Consider the following 12,534-nt stretch of genomic DNA (forward strand, 5'->3'; position numbering starts at 1 on the left):
CGTGCTGTCCCAGGCCGGGCTCTCTCTCGCTGCCTCGCTGCTCTCATGCTCTACTGCTTCCCTCGCCCTGGCCATCTATAGTCTGCTTCTTTTCCTCTCTGCCCTGGACTCTTCTAGATGCCTCGATATCTTCCTCCTCTTACCCACAATAAAAACCTCCCCCAGAAGCAGCGGTAGTGGAGTTCACTTTTAATCCCAGCACTCGGGAGGCAGAGGCAGGTGGCTTTTTGAGTTCAAGGACAGCCAGGGCTACGCAGAGAAACCCTGTGTCAATAAGTAAATGAATAAATAATCAAACAACAACAACAACAACAAACCAAAGCAAAACAAACCAAACCAAACCTAAAAGCTCTTTCCCCCCTGCCCTAATGAAGTGTGCATGTCAGCAGTATCTTTACCGAACCTCACCACATACAAAAAGTACCGTGGGAGACTGAACCGTACAGATGAAGCAAAGGTTCCCTGAGAAAGTGTTATTTAATGAGTTAAATTATTTTTTTTTCCCAGTGGGGATGGAACCCAGGATATTGCCTAAGCTAGGCAAGCAAGCACATTGCCACTGAGCTATATCTCCAGTCCTTGTTTAAGAGAATTTTTTTGGAGGCGGGGTTTCACTCTGTAGCCAAGGCTGGGTTGGAATTTACTGCATAGCACAGGCTGGTCTCAAATTTGCAACAATTCTCCTGCCTCACCACCCATTCCTAAGTTCTGGGTTTACACAGACTCCCAGCTCCCAGCCATTTATTAATTTCTTTTTAAAAAAATTTTATTAGATATTTTCTTTACATTTCAAATGTTATCCCCTTTTCTAGTTTCCCCTCCAAAAATCCCCTATCCACCCTCCCCTCGCCTCTCCCCACGCACCTACTCCCATTCCTGTTCCTGGCATTACCCTATACTGGGACCTAGAGCTTTCATAGGACCAAGGGCCTCTCCTCCCATTGATGACCGATTAGGCCATCCTCTGCTATTAATTTCTTTGGAGATACTATCTTACTATGAAGACCATTCTGGTCTATAATTTACAATCTATTGCTTTAGCCTCCTGAGCTGGGATTATAGATGTGTGCCCACCATACCTGGATTAAGAAAGTGATGTCTAAACTGACATCTAAAAAAGGAATGGTGTAGCCGGGCAGTGGTGACACACGCCTTTAATCCCAGAACTTGGGAGGCAGAGGCAGATGGATTTCTGAGTTCGAGGCCAGCCTGGTCTACAGAGTGAGTTCCAGGACAGCCTGGGCTATACAGAGTTTTTGGAACCCTGTCTCGAACCCCCCCCCCCCAAAAAAAGGAATGGTGTTAGTCTGAACAAAAAAGAAAGAAGACCATGTTCTTGTATTGCCTATGTCCTTAGACCCAAACAGCCCTTAACTGAAGCAGGCATGATGTCATTGCTTGCCTCACTACATGCTCTGATAACTGTGACTTTAGAACCCTAAGTACAGAGTGCAAGGAGGTACTTCCTGGTCAATGACATAGTATTTGGGAAGGAACATCAAGCAAACAGTATCTGTCGGGGAGTAAGTATAGTCTCTCAGGAGTAGCAATTCTGTTTAAAGGCACGTGCACAGGGTCTGAAGAAGAACAACGAAATATATACCTGTCATAAATCTTGGCGATCCTCAGTTCTCCTCTTCCCTTGCGCAAGCTTATTCTTGTTGTGGAAGCGTGAGCCAGAATGTGTCCACCAATGGGTTTTTTGGGATCAGCCTGAAAGCTGAATCAATAAAACACTTCTTCAGGTTTCATTTGGATATACAGTGGTACTTTGCAAGGAAGAGACAAATGGGATGGCAGGGTGATATAGGAGTGTATTTCTCTCTCTCCTTCTCCCTCTCCCTCTCTGTGTGTGTGTGTGTGTGTGTACACAGATTTCAGCGGTCAAAATCCAGTACACCTTAGGAGCGATCTACCTTACGTTTGACACAGCTGTCTCTGGAACCTTACTTACTGCTGAGGCTAGGCTGGATGGCCAGTGAGCCTGAGACTGGCCTGTCTCTACCTTCCAGCACTGATATTACAAACTTTTGCCACTATAGCTGGCTTTGTATGTGGGTATTGGGGATTAAACTCGGGACCTCATGCTTTGATAGCAAATACTTTACAGTTGAGCTTTCTTCCTAACTCCTAGATCTGTAATCTAAAACAAACAAGAGGCTTTATATGCAAACTGTAGAGGGCAGTGTTTAAAGATACTACCCCATTGTCATCTAGTTTAGGCTTCTGAGAGTCCCTGATAAGCAGTTCCTGTTTTGTTGTTTTTTATTTTTGTTTTTTTTGTTTGTTTGTTTTTTGTTTTAAAGAATTACTTATTTTATTTATATGAGTAGACTGTTGCTGTCTTCAGATACACCAGAAGAGGGCATCGGATCCTATTACAGATGGTTGTGAGCCTCCATGTGGTGGCTGGGAATTCAACTCAGGACCTCTGAAAGGTCTTAACCTCTGAGCCATCTCTCCAGCCCCCTTATTTTTGTTTTTTGAGACTAGGTTTTGGAGCTCAGATTAGCTAGAAGCTAATTGATAATCCTTCTGCCTTAACCACTTAACTACTGCTGTGTACTACCATACCAACATTTAATTCATGTTCTGTTTGAATTTTTAAAAATAAACCGGCGTGGTGGCGCACGCCTTTAGTCCCAGCACTCGGGAGGCAGAGGCAGGTGGATTTCTGAGTTCGAGGCCAGCCTGGTCTACAGAGTGAGTCCAGGACAGCCAGGGCTATACAGAGAAACCCTGTCTCAAAAAACCAAAAAAAAAAAAAATTACTATTGCAGGCTGGGTTAGAACATTTGCCTACAATGTTTAAGGCCCTGGGCTCAATCCCTAGTACACACACAAAGATTAATAAATTTTTTTGAGGAGAGGGAGGGGGAGAGGGAGAGACAGGGGAATAAAACATTCATTATCTTAGCATAACAGTTGAGGTTAAAATTTTTTCTTAAAAACTACAAATACTGCATTTATTTATTCATTAACTCATTTATCAGGAATATTTACTAATGGCATATGTACCAAGCACTTTTTTAGTCTAAGAATTATCTAAGCTAGGCAGTTGGAAGGTTGAGGCAGAAGAATTCAAAGTTCAAGGCAAGCCTGGGCTATATGGTAAAACTTTATCTCTAAAAAGGTTAAATAAACTGACAAACACTCCAGACTTTCTCCTTGAGGCCCAGTAACTAAAAGCAAATTGTGAACTCCCTCCCCTCTTTTTCTGTAGTGCTGTGGATAGAGTTCAGGGCCTCATATATACTAGGTAAGTGTTTTATTACTAAGCCTCATCCTTATTCCAGAGAGCCTTTAAATTTTTTTAATTATTATTTTCTGTGTGAGAGAGCTTTGCCTTCAAGTGTATCTGTGCACCACATGTGCTGGTCCTTGAGGAGGTGGTGAGCCTTCATGTGGGTGCTGGAAATTGAACCCAGGTCCTTTGCAACAACAGCAAGTGCTCTTAATGACTGAGCTCCAGTCCCCAGAGAGCCTCTTTCTTGCTCATTAACTGTATGGTGGAGTCCTTCAATGTTATATTCAATGTTCTCACGCTATGAAGGCACAGTGAGAACAATATTGGAAGTACTTTTATTGTTGTTGCCCATAGTTTATTTCTCTATATCTGGATATTTAAGGAATAAAGTCGTAACAGCTGGGTGCAGTGGTATGTGCCTGCAAAGCTGGGGAGGGGAAGCTTCCTCAAGTTTGCTGGTCAACCAGTCTAGCTGAATTGGTAAGCTCCAGGTTCAGTGAGAGACTCTGTCCTAAAATTAAGGTGGGAAGCAGCTGAGGAAGACATCTGATGTCAACTTCTAGCCTGCACACATATATGCACACACATATATGCATATACATGTATGCATACACATGTATGCACACTTCCCCATTCACGTGAATATGTGTATATACACAAAACAGTGAGCTCTTAACTATGTGTAGTCATTGTGATTCAAAAATTATAACAGCAAAGAAGTTACAAATACTATTGATATTCACCTTGAGAGATACCTGAGGACTAACAATCCCAATGCCAAAAAGTAAATATTTCTTCTTTTAAGAGAAAGAGAGAAAGGGGAGTGGCAGTGGTAGCACCTAGCACTTGGGTGGCAGAGGCAGAAGGACCTCTATGAGTTGAGTTTATGATCAGCCTGGTCTACAGAGCAAGTTCCAGGATAGCCAAGGCTACACAGAAAAAAACCCTGTTTCAAAGAAAAAACGACAAAAAACAAACCAAAACCAAAATGAAACAAAAAGGAGGGATTTATTTAATTATTGTGAAAATTCTGTGTATGTGGGTATGTGCACATGGATAGTTGTCCATGCAGATAAGAGGCATCAGGTCCCCAGGAGCTGGAGTTACAGCCAGTTGTGAGCCACCTGAAGTGTGTACTGGGATCCTAAGTCAATTTTTCTGTAAAAGCAGTATTAGCTCTACCCCACTAAATCATATCTCTAGCCCTGAAAAATGTCATAATAACCTTAATGTCATTGCTTCCAAGAGATCCTAGTCATAAAAGACAAAGTACCAGCATATTGAATTCAGTGGCATACAGAAAGGAGTAAATGCTATGATCATGTAGAATTGATCCCAGGAATGGAAGGGTAGTGGTTCATTAAAGCAATCAACAACATACTGTATTAGTAGGATGAAGAAAAAACTTAGCATGAGTATCAACTGGTTAAAAAAAAAAAGACTCAATAGTCCCTAGTAAAGGAAAGTGAGCATAAGTCGCTTATGTTTGGTTAGAATAAATCATGACATGATATAATTTCTTAACTCTGGGAAAACACAGTTCCAAGTAGTATAAATTGTGCTTGCTCCATGACAGTGTTCGGCATTTGGGGTATTTTAAATTTAAGCCTTGCTGTAATGAGGATGTGGCTGACTATATATATAGTCTATAGATTGATAAGAAAGAGGCTCTTTGAAGATAAAACTGCTATGACCGACTATACAGTTCTGAGGATAGACCAGAGTTGCATACGTGGAACTGTATAATCTAATTATTTATCATGTTTGTGATTGTCACAGGCAGATGTGAGCTACCTAATGTGTGTGCCACAAACAGAACTCCAGTCCCTTAGAAGAGCAGGAACTGCCTCTAGTTGCTGAGCTGTCTTTCCAACCCCACAAGAACAGCTTTTAGTGAAACTGTATGAAGAAACAGTAGCCAGGTAGTTGAGGCTATCAACAGTCAAGAAGTCAGAGGCTGGCTGATCTACCAGGATGCAGAAGCTATAGTATAGGGAGGAAAAAAACCAACCAACCAACCAACCAACCAACCAAACAAACAAAAAAACCCATCTCAGTTGGATGAGCCAGCTCTATAGTGTTTATAGGTCATATGGCCGGTGGGTGGTTCTTTGTGATCTCAGAGGAATCCTATCCTGTACAGAGATGGTATAGAGGGGCTGGTAGCATTCTAGTGTGAGCTATGAGCTCTGAATCTGCAACAGTGATTTATGCTTCTTTTTAGAATATATTTATTTGTGTGTGTCTGTGTGAGTGTGTGCGCCTGTGAATGTGCAGAGGTCAGAAGAGGGTGCTCTCTATCAGTCTTCACATATTTCTTTGAGGCAGTATCTCTCCATAAACCTGGGCTTTTTCTACTTGGATAGGAGGGAAGTCAGCAAGCCCAATGAACTTCCTGCCTCTCCCCCCTTATCGCTGAGGCTATAGGACTACCTCGGATATCTGGCTTATCATGTGGATGCTGGGATCTGAACTCTAGTTCTTATAGTTGTACAATGCATATTTATACAACTGACTTATTTATATTCTGCCTTTAGTACTATTACTCACTAATTTGTTTGTTTGTTTTTAGACAGGTTTTCTCTGTGTACCCCTGGGTGCCCTGGAACTCACTCTGTAGATCAGGCTGGCCGCGAACTCAGAAGTCTACCTGCCTCTGCCCTCTGAGTGCTAGGATTAAAAGGCATCTGGCTAATTTTTTTAAAAAAGATATTTTAGTATACACACAGACAGACACACACACACACACACATACACATACACACATGCACGCCACAACTGCCTTTGGAGTCCAGAAGAGGGCTTAAAGGCTGTACCACTTCCCATTCCTTCTCTACCCCCTGCCCCAACAAGACTGAGAACTGAATTTGGGTCCTTTGGAAGAGCAGAAAGTGCTCATTATCACTGAGCTATCTCTCCAGCCCACCTTTCTATTTTTAAGTTGAATGCTTAAGGTATTTGTTATAGTAATGGAAAGCTAACATAACAACTTATAAACTTAACCAGAGTTGTCCTTATTTTCTCCTCCAACATTCAAATTTCTTTGTTCTTGTTCACATAAATCCTCTTATACCTCGATGCCTTTGCATATAATTTTACCTCTGAAATGAAAGGCCCTTTCCCTACCAGGTTTACTCAGGCAGTTCCCACTCATCCCTCAAGTGCCTCCTAGGAACTGAGGCTCTGTGGTCTCCTGCCATGGTGTGTATTTTCTATTAAAGCATACTTCTGACCAGGGGTGGAGTGCTTACCTATCATGTGCAAAGCATCCCTAGCATCACAACGGGAAAGAGAAAGAGCATCCTTCACTGCTAATCTAAACAATCCTTATTCATCTAATGTCTAGCCAAGTGTGTGCCACATGAAGGTCTTTCACGAACACTGCAATGAACACAGAGAAGATCATTTGGCTCTTCCTGGTCAAGGACTTTCTGGACACAGGCTTGTAACACCTCTTCAAAGAACACACCAAAGAACGTTTGGAAGAATTTCTAACAGAAAGGCAAATATAAAGATGGGCATGGTGACATAAACCTTTAATCCCATCACTCTAGAGGTAGAGGCAGGTGGATCTCTGAGATTTCAAAGCCAGCCTGCTTTATATAGGGAGTTCTAGGATGGCTGGGGTTATATAGTGAGACCCTGTCTCAAAGATAAAATAAAATAAATAAAATTAAAATATAAAAAAGACAGTTTTCCAGCTGAAAACTTCCCAGTTGAACTAATCCCTGCTGCTGGCTGTTCTGGAAACCTGTCCACAGAGGCACAGTGGAGCTTCTAGATAAATGGTCGTTTGTTTTTTTTTTTTAAAGCAAATTGTTGTTACTAACGTGACTCCCTACACACCATGGAGAGGAGTGTCTACTGTCTGTCCTTGATGGCTCCAAGTGAAGAGTCTGAGCATTAACAATGCCATCTCCAAAGGCAGAAGAACTATATGGGGGAATCACTACAGGCTATTCAAAGGGGTTGTGAACTACAGAATGTTATCAAAATGATTCAAACTTTGAGATCATGTTTAATAAAAATAGGCTATGAAATATCAACAGCCTTAGCTCTGATAGAATTAAACCAAATTTTGTTTGCTCTGACAACAATTCTGTGCATAACTGTGTATTAAAGTTTTAGCCCTTAACATTTACTATATAGGTCACCAATACTTCACAATTTAATAAAAGATACAAAATCCCATCCAGCAAAATGAACATATGTACATATATATAAATTTTTATGTAAGTTTAGGAGTGCCATTGAACCAAGATTTATTGAGTTCTCACTATGAAAAGTAGTCTTTTAAGTCATCAATATTTCACTTTGCTTGGATTTCAGATTTAGTAATAATTTGGATTGAAATTTGGATTCTGCTAGAGGTCTGTGTATAGTGAGTATGCAATCACTGGTCACATGAACTTCAAATATAGCTACATTTTCCTTATCAGACTAGTCCTCTGTCTTTTGCTAAGTTTTATGAACTAGCTTTAAGATTCTCCTGAGAAAAGAATTCATTGACCCAATCACACTATTGCGGCCTGCTCCTTCTAACATAACTGTAGCCATTTTTTATTCAGTCTCCATTTTGCTCATAAGGTGAAATTTTATTCAGGTTCTCAGACTCCACTTCCCAGAAGTAATTATCCATGGCTGACATTGAAGAATGCTACTAATAAGCCAAAAAAGTTATGTTTGAATTACTTATGGTCTATTATCTCAACGTTTTGAAATTGCCCTGTTCCTCACCCATCCACCATCCCTCTTACTTTACTCAGGACCAATCGGCCTAAAGGTAGCTGATAATGCTCTGTCTAGTTAACCAAAACGTTGGGCTGCTCCACTCCTTGCCTTTTAAACTTTTGAACCTGTTTTTCCTATAAAAAGTCTACTTTCAGAACAGATGGGTACTGTGGTCCTGAAGTTCAGTCTTGGGTTGTGTGTTCAATAAACTATTCTTGCTTAACTGAAATCAGTGTTCGTATGGTTTGTGTGGTGATTCTAAGAACCCCAACACATACCTCTGCTTAAAGGCTGAGGGCCCTGAACAGGGCCTTTCTGTCCTGGTCGTTTCACTAGAATACTATATTCCCGCAAAGTCTCTGAGTGACAACATTCCAGTTTTTCTCTCAGGCAGGTAGATAGCCCTGATGTGTTGTGTGATTTATGAGCTTTAGAATTAGACATGAATTCAAAGGCTGGCTTGTCAGCTTTGGGACCTCAGGAAAACTATTATTATTAGCCATTCTGTTTCTGACTCTTCATGAAGAATCATAATGGTACCAACTGGAAGGGCAATTGTAAGATTAAGATGAAATAATTCAGGTAAAGTCTTAGTGACTACTGTTCTAATCTAATCTTAGTGATCTACTGTTCTAACCTTGACTCAAATATTTACTGCCTATTTCTTAGTAAAATGGGGAGTGGGGTGGACTCCTGGCCTTTTAGGACTGTTGTGAGGACTCAAGATACTATGAATAACTTCTTGATTTATTGGGAGACACTGTATACCAGGAACCATGGCTACTCATTTATACACATTTGCTCTACAGTGTCAGCAAACTCACCACATAAGATATCCTCAAAAAATGGCAGGTATTTCTTAATTAACCATTCCAACTTAAACAGTCATCTTTCAATGAAACATAGTCCAAGAAATTTTTTTTCAAGTGTCTGCACTTCCTGACTACTGCAGCAGTCACAGGCTTGAAGTGACATATAAGGAGGTGGCATAGCAGCCTGCATTCTTCCAGAGGGCTTTAATTTACATCTATTTCTGACCAACTTAACAGCATCAGAAAACCTCCCACGTCCCTCCTATAGCCTTTTACAGATTTTCTTCTCCTCTCATTTCCTCTTTTCTGTGGAGAATGAGGGAGCAGGTGGGGGTAGATATTAGGAATAAGGAGGAACACAAAGATTCTCCCACTTTGGTTGAACAGGACATGGCATATTCTGTCATTCTGGTCTTCTAGCTCCAAGTTAGCTGAGGTCATGAAAAATAGATCTGAGATGAAATTGGATAGACTGTAAGAACACAGTGACACTAAGAAGTATAAGCTTCTTTTCTTTCTTGTTTGTATTTGTTGTTGTTGTTGTTATTGTTATGGTGGTTGGTGATGAAGGAAAGGACTCAACCCAAAGCCTTGTGCATGCAAGGTGTGCTGGCTTGACATGAGCTAAAGTCATCTGAGAAGAAGGATCCCCAATAAGAAAATGCTTTCATAAGATCAAGTGTACACTGGATGTGGTGGTGCACACTTTAAACACCAGAACTTGGGAGGCAGAGACAGGCAGATCTGAGTGCAGGGTCAGCCTGGTCTTCAAAGTGAGTTCCAGTAGTACTTGTTGTTATTGTTAAGTAACATATCTTTTCTGTCTGCTCCCAAAATATGCACACATTAAAATAGTTTCCCCCCTCATCTTTTGAAATTGGAATTCTTGTTTGGTGGGGTGGGGTGGAGTAGGGTAGGGAGAGGTTCAACCACATATTGAGGCTGGCTTCATAGAAAGCACAGGAAGGTGGAACAGGGGGCGGTATGTCAGGGTCACATGAGAATTACGTAAGATTATACAGAAAAGCTTCTGGGGCATGGTGAGGAGTTAGTAAGTAGAAGATTTCTTCATTGAGGGGTGGGAGAATGAAGAGAAGAATGGGTTTCAAATAATCTAAACAATTTGCCTAAGGTCACTATGTTAGTGACCATAAACACATTACTTCCTCATTGAAGTTGACAATGTTAAGTCATAGGTTGACATGCTTAATCAGTAAGTGATACATCCACAAGGCTGCAAATATTCTGGATGGCTTTTTGTTTAAGAGTCACAGATACAACAGAGGTCTGTGGTGACATCATGGTCTCTTTCCAATGCTTATTGCCCTGGTGTGCAGCTCATCAGGCCCATCCTCTGATTTATATCTCTAGGCTCCCTGGGCTGGGTTGTTCCAACCCTGAAGTCTGAATCTGTAGCCCTATCTAGGAGTCTCTGCTCTGCGGTATCATACAGCAGCTCCTTGCCTCTATAATTTTGTTCTTTTTTAATACGATGTGCCATCAAGTATAATGCATGGGATACAAGCCTCAATTATTGTCAGTGTACTTGGGGATCCATACCAATTATAGTGATATTTCTCTGACAGGCTCCAGGCGAGCTGAGCTTGGAGTTTCTCAACACCAAGAAACAAAGATATTTCCTTTAGGGGAGGGTTTCTAATAGCATTGGAGAGCCGTTAGTTTAAAACTGTCCCCATTTTTCATCTAGATATGGTAATTTTGTGTTTTATATGAAGCATGTATTTAATCTGTACTGTTATAATTTAATATACAACAGAACATACTAATCACAGTGATCCTTGTTTCCTTACTGCTCAGCTAGGTGGAAAAGACTTCTCACAGCAGATGTACACTGCAAAAATCCTAGGCTTGGTTCCCTTGGCAGGCTCTCTCTCTGCTCAGCTCTCTTCACTGTAGACTGTGCTGTCTCCCTCTCCAGTTAGTTCCTTTCTAGCGCCTCACAAGTCTCCCTTCACTGTCTCATCTGAGGAATCTCAATATGATTTTACTCTTTTTGAAACTTTTTACAAATACAAGAGAAAAGAACCTCTATCTGACCTAATTTCTTTTGCCTTGTAACTCAAGAGTGACAGTTGGGCCTCCTCAGTGCTCCCTCCCCACACCTGAAGAGAGAACAGTGCTCTTTAACTTGTACTGTTTTATCTGAATGCAACCCACTTCCTCCCTCTGAGCCAATGAGTCATTTTCTCTTTTTAAAGTGAGCCTTTAAAATCTTCCATTTCTCGTTAGTTTAAAATTAATCTCTTTGTGAAGTACTTCATGTCCTGTATACAAAAGACACTCCATAGAGAAAAGATTGCTTTAAGCCTCCAGGGACTACACTACAGATGATGTGATAGGGGACATACCAAGACGTTAAAGTACTGAGTTAAATAGCTAAACAAATACCATTTATCTTTCTCTTTTATCGAGACAAAGGTTTTTGTTTTTTTAGTTTGCTAATGAATTCGCAGACTCTCGTTACCTAGTAGGTTTTCAGTAATATTTGAACTAATGAATAGTTAGTTTTCTCCTCAATCTTTTTTTTTTTTAAAGCAAGGAGATGAACCTAAGGCTTTCCACATTGCTAACCACACATCCTACCAATAAGCTACTCTTAGTTCCCTCACTATTTTAACTTTCTTTTGACTATTTACATAGTTCGTTTTGCTCCACATTAGTTTTTTTCCCCTTTAGCTAAGTAGAGAATACTCATAAAAAGAATTGAAGGGTGAAAGATAAATCGAAATGCAAAAGATGCAGCAGTGTGCAAAGGTAAAATTTTAAATGACTGAAGATGGCTGGAGAGACAGCTTAGTGATGAAGACCATTGGCTGCTTTTGCAGAAGACCCGAATTTGGTTCCCAGCACTCACATGGTGGCATACAACTACCTGCAACTCCAGTTCCAGGGGATCTGGTGCTGTCTTCTGGCTCCACCTGGCACCATCTGGCCCCAAGGATACATGTGCTGCACATACTTACATGCAGGCACTCAAATATACACATTAAATAAAAATAAATGGATAAATAAATAAATGCCTAAAGAGAGGCACATTCATTTCAACACAACTTAGAGAAGTTTGCACTAATGTTATTAAGTATCTGCTAGTATATACGTTTATGTCTCATTTATATACACATAATAGAAGAATTCCCTTGGTTTAAAGTAAAATCACTTTGTCTTGCAACATTGGAGTAGTGGTGAATTTAGTTAAGAATTATTGACAGTTGCTAAAATAAATGGCGAAAGCTGATTGCAAAACATGTAATCACATTGTGTGAGCATCACAAACAGATTACTAAATTCCGAGGAGGTGTTTTTGTGGCTTTACTAATGAAGAACTCTTACAAACAACATTTCTCTCAAACAGTAGTTGGCTGAAATTTTTTAATGGTCCTGGGTGTGAGAATTCTGTATGTGTGCGGGTGACTCTCACAGGCTCTTTTTTCTTTTTAAAGAATTATTTTACCCCATAGGTGGAACAACAATATGAACTAACCAGTACCCCGGAGCTCTTGTCTCTAGCTGCATATGTATCAAAAGATGGCCTAGTCGGCCATCACTGGAAAGAGAGGCCCATTGGACTTGCAAACTTTATATGCCCCAGTACAGGGGAACGCCAGGGCCAAAAAGGGGGAGTGGGTGTGTAGGGGAGTGGGGGGGTGGGTATGGGGGACTTTTGGGATAGCATTGGAAATGTAAATGAGGAAAATACCTAATAAAAAATTTAAAAAAAAGAAT

General features: G+C 40.7%; 1 protein-coding gene across 6 annotated transcripts in view; it reads right to left on the minus strand.

Annotated features, from left to right (window-relative positions):
• Dmc1 (DNA meiotic recombinase 1) overlaps window positions 1–12,534 on the minus strand; it is a 43,663-nt gene that overhangs the window by 5,539 nt on the left and 25,590 nt on the right. For 5 of the 6 annotated variants that reach the window (NR_103477.1, XM_006520407.3, XM_006520408.3 and 2 more), the window contains one exon: window positions 1,604–1,720. Coding sequence is in view for 4 of the 6 variants with exons in the window: in XM_006520407.3 (XP_006520470.1) it covers window positions 1,604–1,720 (117 nt within the window). In the remaining 2 variants the exon portion in view is untranslated. Of the gene's footprint in view, window positions 1–1,603; window positions 1,721–12,534 lie in introns of those variants that run through there. The other variant, XM_006520409.3, reaches the window with a different exon arrangement.

The sequence above is a fragment of the Mus musculus genome, chromosome 15 (genome assembly GCF_000001635.26).
Source record: "Mus musculus strain C57BL/6J chromosome 15, GRCm38.p6 C57BL/6J".
Taxonomy (NCBI): Eukaryota; Metazoa; Chordata; class Mammalia; order Rodentia; family Muridae; genus Mus; species Mus musculus.